General features: G+C 36.3%; 1 protein-coding gene across 1 annotated transcript; it reads left to right on the forward strand.

The window, feature by feature from the left end:
• The first annotated feature begins 1,932 nt into the window (after window positions 1–1,932).
• LOC104896073 (hypothetical protein) lies at window positions 1,933–10,359 on the forward strand. The gene is made up of 7 exons (XM_010682767.4): window positions 1,933–2,384; window positions 2,839–2,930; window positions 3,036–3,177; window positions 5,226–5,530; window positions 7,680–7,733; window positions 7,839–7,969; window positions 9,756–10,359. The coding sequence occupies exons 1-7, from the start codon at window positions 2,291–2,293 to the stop codon at window positions 9,946–9,948; spliced, it is 1,011 nt and encodes a 336-aa protein (XP_010681069.2). The 5' UTR covers window positions 1,933–2,290; the 3' UTR covers window positions 9,949–10,359.
• The last annotated feature ends 3,946 nt before the right edge of the window (window positions 10,360–14,305 follow it).

A 14,305-nucleotide genomic window follows, 5' to 3' on the forward strand; every position in this document is an offset into this window, starting at 1 on the left:
CAGCAGCAGCAGCAACCCGGCGGCAGCAAGCTTCGGTTTTGAGAAAGGTTTGTGACGTTTCTTGTTCAACAAGAAATGTTACTTGAAGAAGAAGAAACAAGATTTGAGAGAGAGAACGAGAATGACGCACGAAGAGGAGAGAGAAAAAGTCGAAGGAAGAAGAGAAAGTGAATGACGTGATTTTTGTGGAGAAAATAATTATGTGGGATAAAATAATTGGATTTTAGGATATTTATATAAAGGCTTCCCTTGATGGACTTAGGAAAAGAGGTAATGTTTGATGAAATTTGATGACTAATAAGATGGACAATTTAAGACTTTAGTCATCAACATGACTCTTTCCCTTTATATCCTTTTAGGATTTTCGATTCCATTAAACTTCTTTTTTTTCAATATACTTTAATATTTAAAACTTTTATTAAAACATGCATAATTAAAATATTTCTAATTTTATTAAGTTATGAAAAATAATTTCATTTGACTTTTAAAATAGTCAACCCTTTTTAAATAGTCAAATCATTTTCCAAACTCATTTGGATTTAAACATAACTATATAAATACTTAAATATATTTATAAAAATTCTTTAAAATTGTGGGGGACTACAATATAATTGTTTGATTTGTTGAAAACATAAAAACTATGTGATGGACAATAGAATATATTTAAAATAAGCATTTTAAAGGGAAAATTATCATGGTAAAGGCCAATGTGAACCATGTTAAGTAAAAGTTTAGTTTGTTAGTAGATGTCAGCTAGTTTTAGGTAGTTAAATTCTTGGTAGGTGATTGCAAGAATGACTCATTGTGATGGGATACAAACTTTGGTAAATCCGACCCAATGTTACAAGGAACGCGGAATGGAGGTGCAAATTGCGAACCGATCTTTTGTTCCGAATAGCGAAATAGACGCGACCTCAGTCGCAATTGAAGTCGATGTTGATCGCGATCCATTTCTTGATACCCTTGCCCACATAATTCTGGAAAAAAGCTTGCTTTTCCATGGCTTGGCCGGAGGGAAGAGCGTCGGTCGAAGGAGAAGGAAAGGTTGATAAGTAATGAGATCTAGGGTTTTCTCCTTTTTTTACTTAAGAAGTCACGTGCTTCTTTCTTTCATCTTCTAATTATTTCGTACTATGCTTGAGTATGCATGAGTAAATACAGATTCTTTCATTTTACAGCTATAAAACAGTCATTATTTACTTTTTTCAAAAATGTCCTTCACAATCAAGCCTGAAGCCTTAGCCAAATCTTGATAACTGTAACATTTCTTCATTTTACAGCTATAGAGCCGTAATTATTTTATTAAATTTTTGCAACCATTTTCTTTACCTTTTTTTTGGTCAACCTAGTATCTTTTTACTCATTCTTTTGCCCAATTGTCCCCGATTCCCTAATAAATAACGTTCCACGTATCCGTTTCTGTACCACGTTTCGACCAAACCCCGTCCATTGTAACATTGATCTGACCCTAGTCCATTACTATTAGAGGTGGGCATGGGCCGGGCCGGGCTGGGCCTGTTCACGGGCTCGGCCCGCGGGGTTAAGTAAATGGCGGGCCGGGCCAGGCCCAGGCCCATGAGTGCCGGGCCGTGCCGGGCTTGAAATTTTAAAATTTGTCCACGACCCGGCCCAGGCCCACGGGCCGACCCATATTTTATGTTGTATTTTTGACAGTTTTAGGGTAAAAAACAAAGAAAAGGAGCGTGTGGCCCGCGGGCCGACCCACGTGGGCTCGTGCCGGTACGGGCCGAAAATAAAATTTCTTGACCGTGACAGGCCCACAGCCCACGTAGCGAACAACGGGCCGGGCCGTGCCTCGAGCGGGCTCGTGCCGGGCCGGGCCGAGCCGGCGCATGCCCACCTCTATTATTTACTATTGTGGTAGACCGTAGATTCCAAGTGAATTAGTTTGGTTGAAACGCGGGTGCTATTCACTAAACAGTTAACAACCTCTTTTCGAGCGCTCTTTCTCTCTCTCTCTCCTTATTCCATGACGCTACCAAAAGCTTAATTAACCACCATTTTTTAACCATTGTAACATGTCTGGTATAAAATCCCAATTGTCTTAAATTTAACGAAATCTTCATCTCCTGATTGTAAATTACCCAGATCAGATCTGTACTAGTTGTATTTTCCATAGCAGACTCTTAACAATTGATTTTCTGGAATTTCAATTTACTCCGATCTTCCATATTGTGTTCCCACAACTCTTTACGCATTTGATCAACAAACCTAATTTGCGAAAAAAGGGGCGAAATGTGTGTATGATTTAAGTTTGAGAGAGAGAGAGATGATGTTTTGGAGGGATCGTGAGAGAGACAATAAGGACCAAAATGGTGGGCCCCTTTGTGGACAGGTTCGAGTTCTTGTAGTTGGAGATTCAGGTTTGATATTCCTTTTTTTCTCCATTAATTTTTATTCATATCAAATATGCGTTTTTTTTAAGTATATACTATACTTTTAATTCCACTTCTTCATCTACATTGTTGCTTACTTCTATAAATCATCATTATTTTATGTTTTAGCTGATCTTCGGAAGTTGCTCTTTATGTTTCTTGGCTTTTGATTCGGGTTTTTGGAACATAAATCTTGAAAGAATTAGCCACTATTATATGTTTTAGCTTTTAATTCGGGTTTTTGGGGGAATTTTGATGATATTATGGCATACTAGGAAATTAAATTAATCATCTATCTTGAGATATAGAGTTGCTTTATAATATTAGCACAATTTTAAGTTCTAAAGATTATGGTTGTTGTACTAATGTCAAGTGCTGCTACGCAAATTAGTGAATCATAAATGAATTGAAACATCTCTGAAACACTTGTTTATCTGAATAGGTGTGGGAAAAACTTCTCTTGTACATTTGATTACCAAAGCTTCTTCTATCACTCGTCCTGCTCAAACAATTGGATGCTCAGTTAACGTCAAGGTTACGTCCAATTTTCTTGTGCATTTCTGGTCCGATTTGAAGCAATCACTGAGCTACAATCTAACTCTTGTCATGCCTAATATATTTTTTAAAATTTTATTTCAGCACATTACTTATGGAAGTCCTAGTAGTTCCTCAAATAGCATTAAAGGTGACGCTGATAGAGATTTCTTTGTTGAGCTATGGGATATCTCAGGTCATGATCGTTATAGAGATTGTCGATCTCTTTTCTATACTCAAATAAATGGTAAAATGCTTAACTAATGCTTCACTAACTTTTTTCATTTCGCGATGCTACCCAGCCTGGTTCTATGCAGGGTGAATTGTGGGTTGGGCCAGAAATCCTGGCACATTCTATGTTCTTTTACTTTCTTTATGTATGTTATACATGATGCATAAATAGCTAATAAAAGTTTCTTAATATATAGGTAAGGCCTAAGTCACTATTTGTACAAGTATTAGGTTATGGGTCTTGACCTCCTAAAGTTTTCGTAGTTTGCATGACTGGTTGACGGGCATTTAAATTTTTTGGAGAAACTTTATGTGGTTTTCATTTTGAACTTACAGGATGGTGAAGCATGAAACTTCTGCAATCACTATGAGGATAGAAACAGAATTATGGCCTTATGGGTTGGGGACTATGCCATCTCCTAGCTACTGAATATAAATAGAACTATGAGGATGATCTAATTCTACAAAAATGTTAAATGTGAAGTTCAATGTCTGATATGATGTTACTTGTGAGTTTTTCTTCAAGATTTTAGGATTTCACCAAATACGAGATCACAATCTTTGAATAAGAGAGGAAAATGTTTGTGGTTTATTGATTGATATTTTCGGAGAAAATAAAAGGGATATGGACTTAGTTTGAGGTTTTTGGTACAAAGCAGCTCTATTCTAAGACTCAACTTCAATAATCTAGCTCAAATCAAAGATCACAGAAACAAGATTTTTCAATGATAAATACAACTTTTGCATCAAGGAGGTTTGGATCATAAATCCCGCAATAACTCTAGACAAGCAACTAGTGAGAGAAGCAAATCTAAATAGTTTCTGTTCATTGATTCAGCCATAATTGATGCATCGTCCTCATTATGTATGTATGTGTATATGATATACCTAGAGGTACCCTTTTGGAATGCTAAACATCGCCCAAAAACTTCTTAAAATCACCTCGTACCCATCAAACATTTTCAACTTTACCCTTCTTATTTCTTTACTTTTCCCAAACCACCTCCTTATGCCACCACCACCCTGATGGCCACCCTCCAGCCCCACCGCCACCTCCTCCACCATCCAACTTTCGAAATGTTTTTTGGGGACATGGGGATTCCAGACTAAGAATCTTTAGAGACCTTTGCTAGTTTAGGCACTAGAAGACATTGTACTGGTGTCGCTTAGGATGTTTCAGGACAGATTTAAGCATCAGATGTCTTTCCAAAGGCACCTGTGTCAGGACTTGAAGGCACATTTGATTATTGATGGCTGACCCAGGCTGTGGTGCTGATTACTGTCAGGCACAATGTGTCCTATACCTCATATTCTTCCTTCTTTCTTGCAGTAGGCCTACACGGTTTTGTCCGTGATCACTTTCCCCCATCGTAGAATGGAACTCTACCACTTCCATACTTTAAGGTATAGACTCTAGCCAAAAGCACCCTGTTAATGTAAGAACATCTCCAAAGCCAATCCATCCTAGTTATCCCTCAAAAGGCTACTTTGAACCAAGATGAACTGATCCTAAGATTTTTCTGGGAGGCCATGAGATGAAAAAAGAAAATCTTCCCAAAACAAGGTGACAGATTCTTAAGCTCACCACAATAATATAGGGCAGGAAATTATTTTTTTTAACATAAAAGCCAGCTTGATAGGATGCTCCAACTTCGTGTCTTATCTTTCTGTTTATGATTACTGAGAAAAGTAGGAGTTGAATTCCCAACTAAGAAACTAAAACAGGACTCAAATTTATTGGCGTGGTTGTTCTAGTTTATTGCACTTTAGGCCACTCAAAATGGAATATAGGCAGGTTTTTTTTGTACGGTTTACTGCATTGTGTTCTTACATGTGTAGAATACAAATCACATGCTTTATAGGGTATCTATCATTCACTAAGACTATATCGTCAACCACATTTACCTTTTCAAATTTCAAGAGGACTGCTTCTGATTGAGGTCTTAAATTGTTCCTGATTTCTGACAAGCGGGGAACTGTACTGATATAATGCCTTGTTGAGCTAAAACATGTAATAATTATTGTTATATGCTGTCAATATATATTTGACCTTCATATATGCAGGTGTTATTTTTGTTTATGATCTTTCACAACGCAGAACAAAAACAAGTTTGCATAAATGGGCAGCAGAGATTGCAGCAACTGGGACTTTCTCTGCGCCAATGGGATCTGGAGGCCCTGGCGGTCTTCCTGTTCCATATATTGTGGTCAGTAATAAAGCAGATGTTGCAGCAAAAGAAGGTATTAGAGGAAGTAGTGGTAATCTTGTGGACGTAGCTCGACAATGGGTTGAAAAGCAGGGGCTTCTTCCAGCAAGCGAGGAACTGCCACTGACTGAGAGTTTTCCTGGCAATGGAGCATTGAGAGCTGTAAGATGTGAACTTCTGATCCGTGTAATTAAATGTTTCTTTCTCACCAATTTTTAGCCATATCTATGATTGCAGGATTTAGTCGCTAATACTCCCTCTATCCCACAATTAAGTGAACGTCTTTTATTTGGGATGTCCCAAAGTAAGATACATTTTTTTAGCAATTTTTCCTCTCTACACTCTCTAAAGTTGGGCCTACACTCCACACCCACCTACTTTCTTCTCTACTTTAACATTTCCTTTGATATCCCGTGGAAATAGTAGTTCTTTTCTGATATCCTGTGGAAAGAGTAGTTCTTTTCTCTCTTTTGTTCAGTGCCTGTGTGTGTATCAAGCCTTAATTTTTCTATGCCTTTCCTAAAGAAATAACTGCTTACTGGTTGGTATCCATTATTAAGTTAAAAACAGAAGAGTTTACATATAAATATTGAAATCGTGACAAACCATTACCTGCTTCTTGTCATACTCTCAATGCAGTGAGACTTCAAGTCGAAGATATTAATATGTTGGATGAATCAATATCTTGCATAAACTTATCTACCAGATTTCAGTTAGCAATTGACTGTTTACATGATTAAAATGATTAATATGATGGCAATAACATTTTGGAGGAAAAGCCTGGAAAACTTCATATTGTTAGTGCTTTCCATGACTGTTCAGTGCCTACTTGCTATTCCCTACTCCTATCTTGACATATCCAATGTTGGTGCACCTGGGCAAGATAATGAGATCTCCAGGCATTGTATGTCAATATCAACAAAATCTTAGACCTTGATCTTGCAGAGCAAAGATTTTCCTCATGTAGTTGTAGAGTCACAAAAAGCTACTTGGACCAGGATGCCGTAAATGTTGATGGTCAGTTAAAGGTTTTGCAAGTTATCAGTGGTGAGTTCGATGTGTGTCATTTAGTTAATCTAAGGGGAAAGGGAGAGTTCTTTTATGGATCTCATTACAGTGTTATCGTGCTGTAGAAGATAGGAGAAATAAGTAAAATACTGCAAATGAATAATATAGTTACTTTTAGGATTGAATCTTGACCTGGCAGATCCTTACACAAGGTACACATCATTAATGTCCTGGCAAGCTCGGGTGAGTGTTATGAGTTGGATTCCAGGAAGAAGACCAAAAATATTGATGGAAGACGGAGAAGAAGAATAGGAGAGAGTACGAAAAAATGGCTGGATATGTGCGAGAAAGAGAGAGAGAGGTTGTAGTATTCTTTGATGAATATTTTCAATTAATTCTCTAAGCGTTTCAGTGGCTAAGATCTGTGTTAAACTTTATTTTTACCTCAAGTTTATGGTTGGACCCGCAACACTCAGACAAGGTTATGGACACTTCAACACTTCATATTAGTCTATAATCATGAAATTTTTGCATGAATAGCCAAGTCAGGTACCTGGACGTCTACTTGCATAGTAGTCAAGTACAGAGTCCAAGTAACATTGGCTTAGATCACTCGCAGTAAACAAACTGAATTGTACATTTTTGGTTATCCTTCTCTCTATTCTCCCTGTCACGCACTCCTCCCATATGGTTATTACTTCTGCCACCTGATTATCTCATCTAACAGAAGTAGGACTTGCCTACCTACGCTTCTTGTTGCGTCATGTCAGCGAATGAGGAATTTTGCTTGATGTAGGTAGACTATTAATTATTCCCTAATCAAAAGTTGTGCCTTTACATTATATGCTAAAAAGTGAAGACACAAAGCATATGGGTTCTTGTTGATTTATGCAGAAAGCTGGATCATGTTATTCTTGTAGAAGTATCTAAAATTGTGTCTACAATTTGACTATAGTATGTATAGAAGATGGTGAAATGGGGTGCACAAGTCTGGATCATGTTTTTCTTGTAGAAGTATAAATTGTGTCTACAATTTGACTATAGTATAGAATATGGTGAAATGGGGTAACCAAACACTTAAGATATTCATTCATGAAGATAAATAGGTTTTAACTGCTGTAAGAGGGATGTCTGTCAGTGCTAATCATGAATTTTCTTGTATCTGTTGGGGAGAAAATGCAAATACAATATTTAGATTGTTCTGCATGGCTATGTGTAAATTTCTGAACTACTTTGTTTAAGCTTCCCGTGGCTTTTTATAGATTGTTTTCGTATTGAAATACGTGTTTATAAATAAGTGCAGGCTGCCAAAGAAGCGAGGTTTGACAAAGAAGCTGTGACGAAGTTCTTCCGCACGGTTTGTCTTTTTTCATTTCAGTAGGCTGTCTGGAGAATATGGTTACCCCTCATATCTCTGAACTGCAGTGTTGCTTACATTTATATTAATCATTTGCTTCTACAGTTGATAAGGCGGAGATATTTTTCAGATGAAGTAGCACCATCAAATCCATGGACTGTTTCACCAATTCAAAGATCATTTTCATCATCAAGTGAAATAACAAGTAGCAAAGATCATTTCGGAAATAATACGAGGTATAAGTCTATTCATGATGCTTTATGTGATTCTTGTTTCATCCGTTGTCATTTTTAAAATTTGTTAAGGCATGTTCTTTTTGTTTTGCCTTTCAGACTTGCACAAGGTTCTCTGTGTCCTTTCTCTACAGCTATTTTGTTTCTCTTAGTAGTGTGCTTGTATGGGGTTATGTTAACTAGAGAGAACAAAGTATGCCGCAAATATTATTTAGCCAGTCAGCCGAGATTCAATATTATCTAGCCAATATGGAGACAGGTTAATGTCATTCTTTAAATCTCCTAATCAATCTCGATTGAGAAGGGGCCTATGAAAAGTTAAGAAGCTCTACGTTAGGGCTGTGCTTATAAAGGGAAGCTGACTGGGAGTTTCTATATCTGGTTGGGGCATCTTTGTTCCTTCTGTTCATCACAAATAACTTAAGCTTTATTTGTCACAATCACAGCAAAAGGATTCCTTTTCTATTTCCTATTGCCTCTATATTCCGATTCTTTTAGGTGTTGAACGTCTAAAGGGCAAGATCATTACAATAATCCTCTTTGAGAACCAACTGTCGGTGAGTGTTTCTGAAATAAAAAGGATTCTATTATGCAGTTGGGCACCTATGTGCTGAAGTCTTGTGTTATCAAACTAGTTATAGGTTTTGTTATTACTTAGTCTCAAGTTCGCAACTGTTCTGGGTCCTAGATTGTGTCTTTTTCTTCAATCTCTCATGCTTTAAGCTTCACATACTCCAGATCTCCAGCCCCTATACAATGGCACTGTATGAAGTCTCTGCCTTTGCATAGCGTTCTTATTCTTAATGAAGCATAATAAACCCCCCAACCTTATCCATATCTGAACCACCTGAACACGCTATGTTCTCTTATAAGAGATCAGTTATATATGCCTTCAGATTTCTCATTTGGCTCGTATTTCCTTCTACTCTTTCAATAGTTGTGTTCTCTTGCCTAAATATATTAGTATGTTATTTTGACTTGTATATAGTTCACCTTTTTATGTGATAGGATACTTAGCAAAGCCCAGAATTTTACTGTAGGGATATTAAGTGTTTGTATTAAGCTCAACTCCAATGATAGCGTAGACAATGAATATGGACAAAAACAAATATCTGCAAAGTGCAGACTAGTGACCTATGGCTTTAAGATGATGATAACATATCTTACCAGGAACATTAAATTATTGAACTGCCCAATTGATTTTTGGAAGTTGTACATTTGTGTGTCCATCTTTATTTTTTCAGTAACTTTACCCATGTTATTTGAATGTTGCCTATATTTTCGCTGCTTACGTGGTTTTAGATTTTAAGTTAAGATTGCATTTGCTTGGTTACCACAATTAGGCTATGTATTCATACATTTCAAGTCAGCAAAAATTACATATGGAGTAAATAAATACTTGCCAAAATCCCAACCTATTTGGGGATTTCTGCTAATAAACATGATTTGGTCTTTCATCTAATAAAGTTATTGGCAGAGGATAGCAATGGCACAACAGTTTTGAAGTTTACTCTAGTGGACTTATGTTAAGGTGGAGCTATGTGCATCCACCTTTGCCTGAATTTCTATGAAATATAACCTTAGATCATAGTAAGATATAAAGCGTTACCTGTGGCCAGAGCTATGATTAAGCTGAAGCATCTTGGTCATTCCATGACAACAGTATATATGTGAGCATGGAATCATAGATGAGACAGAACTGATGTTGAAACAAGTTTGGCATTTGTTCTATCTAGTGTTTGTCTTTTACAGATCCAATGTAACTTTGTTTGTTACATTGTTGTCGCAGCTTAAGCGGGGATCCATACAAGTTCAATGTGCTTCCTCCCTTGCCAGCTCAACACAGTCTTACTCCTCCGCCCACACTTTACCCTCAACGGCCAGTGTTGACCCCAGAAGCCAATAATGTTCCTCGGTATAACCTGGCCAGTGCTGCAGAACTCAGTTACACTAAACCGAAACGTACAGATATTAATGTTTGAAGAATACTCCGAGAGAATTTTATACAGTCAAAAGCTTGGTATTCATACTGTGATTCTTTTAACCAAGCTTGCTTGGTGGAGGTAGTGGGAAACTCACCTTGTAACTTTGAGGTCACAAGTTCAAATCTCACTACCTACTTGTGCTTGGGAGTAGAGATTCCCTTCTACCCCCTACTCTCAAGCGTTGACCTGTGTAGTTGGATTGGCTGACCTGCGATAGGTGCTGGTCCAGTAGAGTCCTTCTTACCAAATGGTCTCCTATTTCCCAGTAGGGACCCCAAAAAAATATTGTGATTCTTTTTTTTCCATTTATTTATTGTTGTTGATTAATGTACTTTATTTTCTGTAAAAGTACGTTCCATATGTTGTTGAACTGGCCAATTAATTTTGGAAGGTTTGGCCTCTTCACAACTGTTGTCATCATTGTTATCACAAGTTATCAAATGTATAAAATCCCCTTAAAAAAAAAAAAAAGTATAATATCAATTTGTTGGATGGGGTAGCATGATTTTTAATATTCAAAGGAAGAAGGTGAATGTACATGTTGATGTTTTTCGGGCAAAGCTTGCTTACAATATTCTCTCCAACTCTTTGCTAGGACGATGCCAGGAAGCTGGCAAATTTGCTCCAACTCCCTACGATGGTGTCACACACTTGGTTCAGTAGTCGCTGGCACCGAGTTCAACACGTCTTTGAAACAGCATTGTCATGTATCATGCATCATTCATGCACGTAAATATCCACTAATTTAGTTAAGCAGCTGCGATATTTGAATTATGAGACGTTTACCTAGTAAAATTCCCAAAAGTTAGAAACACAAACTACTAACAATTTACTAAGGCCACATAATCGAAAATTTGCTGTAATGAACCACACAAACTCGCATCAGCTAGCTCCAATCTCTGAAACGAGCCAAAATATTGCCAAGAAGACCCCATAATCTGAAATTGGTAGGACCACTTACTTACTGCCCGTCTGTCATCAATTTGCTTCTATCAGCTGTATATTATTCCTGCCATTTTTTTAGAAGCTACATTTTTCTTTAATACTCGTTTCTTTTGAATAGTTACATTGTTTAAACTTTTGAAGAAAAATGATGTATTAGAAATATGGAGAAAAATGTGGCATTACATTCCTCTTCCTTTCGGAAAGGAAAAAGTTTTTCATCTTTGGGATCATAAATTTTTTCCGCCATTAAGAAGTACTATATTCTACATTTTATAATTCAGACAATGAAAAAATAGGAAAATTACTACTTTTGAAATATTTTCATCCCAACTAAAAGAATTTCTAACTGATGACTTATATATACACTATTTTACAGTATACTATGTCTGTATTATTTTCGTTTGCTCACCTGAAATCTTGACACTACTCATGCATGCTCACTTGGAATCTTGATGCTACTCACAATTTGATGAAATATTCTAAATTCTTCTTGATATATACTCCCTCCATTTCCTACAGATCTTACCTCTTTCCGTTTAAGTGCGTTTCCAAAAAATCTTTCCTCTTTTACTTTATTCTTTATTTGGAATTTTTTCTCCCATTTTTACCCTCTCATGTCCCTATCATATGGTCCACCATTACATTATTAATTCAATTTTACTCCCTTTTTCTTTCCTACTTTAACCCATATTTATTTGTTTATTTATCTTAACCCCTTTCTCTCTCCTACTTTACCTACCACATACCCCACACAAATGGATCCTCATTGGTATCTGTAGAAACAGTAACAAGGAAGATCTTTAGGAAACAGAGGGAGTATAAGAAAAAAAAAAATTCATATGAGATCTTATTTGATTCATCTCAATGATTATTGTATTAATTTTCCATTGTTTAACTTTTACTAATATATAATGAAAAATATTTAAAGTCAAAAAAATGCATTGACAAACACACATAATGCAAACTAAAAATATATAAAGAGAGTACAATTTTGAAGTCCGAAGCACCTCAAAGTGAGAACTAAGAGCACTCTTAACAATGAAAAAAAAAATGGTTCATGAGGGAACCTTTTTTTTTTTTTGCTCAATCATTAACTAGTAAAGGATTTGTGCATGAATCGAGGTGAACCTATTCAGTTTTCCGAATAGTTCATATGTTAAAATTCATCTCACCATGTTGTATGTGGGTAGAGAAAAAAAAGCAAAAAAAACTCAATCGGCCACATGTCACTAGTTGATTGGAAGAGAGGGTGCTGGAAAGAAAAAAAAAACATTGAACGCCTGCAGGAAATTCTGACGCGCGTCAGAATTCCTGCAGCCCACTTATCTCACGCCATGTGGCAGGTTCTTATTGGGTTTTTTAAAAAAAATTACAATTTTTATAACGTTAATATTTCAAAAAATATAATTCGAAAAAAAATATCAAAATTCATATTTTTTTTATTCTCTATGAATAGACACCAATTTTGCTATCTTTTTTTATTCATTTTACATTAATTAATACAACTTTATAGAATTATTTAAAGAGAGAGAAAATGTGGTGGGATAGGAAAAAATAATGAGAAATAGTGATGAACCATTATCTTTGGATTCATGGTTAAGAGTGAAATTGAAAATGGTTTGTGAGAATGATGTGGAAGAGAGAGAAAAGAGGAGAGAGAAGGATGAACCATTTATTTGGGTTAATTGATAAGAATGCTCTAAAAAATGCTTCATTTGAGTTGTAGTAGCACATAATAATCCCTTTTAATTTTTTTTTGTACTATTGATATCAGTCTACATAATCCCTTTTAATGGTCACCAACAAATAAAATTATTGATGACATGATAACAGGGAAACTGTGGTCCAAACCTCATTCAAAAGGTATTTATTGGGAAAGGGATAACTCTTCAGCTACCTCGACGAAGGACACTGCTACACCTATCCATTGGGTAGATAACTATTAGAGATAACAAAGAACTTTGTTATAGGTAGATTTTAGTATGTCATAGTTAGATTATAATTAAGTTTCGTTTTCCAAGTCGAATTTCTAAAACTCTCTTGTATATATATTGTGATAGCTCAATGAGAAAAGGTCAAGTTTTGTCATTAATAACTAGTGTGTTGGCTTGGGCATTGCTCCGGACGTTACGTTTTTTCTTTTTCATAATTAATGTATTTTTTCTGCTCTTGTAAAAATTAATTTTTTAAAAAACCTAACTTTTAATTTACTTTATGTTTGCAATGAATATATAACATTGTGTGGATTTATGAAGCACAAAAAAAAGTTAGTTGAGATGGTAAGGACAAACTTTTCTTTGCAAGAGGTCGCATGTTCAAATCTTGTGGCAAACAATATTTATTTTGTTAAATGACGTAATGATCTACATGGCACATATACAATGAATAGTTTTCATATTTTAATATCGATTTATAATATCATCCTTGCTAACCTAAATCACAGCACAATCGTAATGAAATCCAATTGACAAAGATACATAAATACACAATCATTTGTCAATTTGGCATCCTAATCTAATTCCCAAAACACAACACAATCGTAATGAAATCCTAATGAAATCCAATTGACAAAAATACACAAATACACATCAATTTTCAGCTACAACCCAACGATGATTCAATGAAGAATAATTGAAGAAGCGATTAAGCGAAGATTAAGAAGGTTGAATTAGAAGAATACCTGAAGTTTGCCGCCCGCTGCCGCAGTGCCGCCTATAGATTCTTTGCGACAGTGAAGAAGTGAAGAAGTGACTGTCGCAAATCAAACCACACAAATCAGACAAATCAGTTAATCAGATTCTTTGAACAAAACAAAACTAACAAAATCAAATAAAACAAAATCAAACAAAACAAAATCTACTCATCGAACAAAACCCTAACAAAATCAAACAAAATAACAAACTCACTGGGCACCGTAACTGCGAGTTGGCTGCTCCGCTGCTACTGTGCTACTAGTTACGGTTTTTTGCGTTTGACTGAACTGCGTCGTGTCTGAAGATCTACTAATCGGCAAACTCACCAGTAAGATCTACCGGTCGCGGCATCGGTCACTGCTAGTTAGGACTTAGGGTTTTTCGAAGGAGAAAGAGAGAGAAAGAGGAAGTGGTCTGGGTTAGTTCGTGAGAAAATGCTTCAAATGATTTTTTTTTTCCAGAAATGATAGTTGGTCACGTGACCAACAGTGACCCTAAGTAAATCCGCCACTGCACCCGCCTCAAACTTAATAATTATGATGATTGAGCCGCAGAGATTCAGATGGCACTTGAGGCACGCCATAAATTCGGATTTCTTAATGGCACGATTACCAAGGCGCTTCCTCCTTACACGCATGACGATTGGGTCACTATTAATGCCATGCTCGTTTCTTGGATCACTAATACTATTGATCCTGAGGTAAAATCCACTTTCT

The sequence above is a fragment of the Beta vulgaris genome, chromosome 6 (genome assembly GCF_026745355.1).
Source record: "Beta vulgaris subsp. vulgaris cultivar EL10 chromosome 6, EL10.2, whole genome shotgun sequence".
Lineage (NCBI taxonomy): Eukaryota > Viridiplantae > Streptophyta > Magnoliopsida > Caryophyllales > Amaranthaceae > Beta > Beta vulgaris.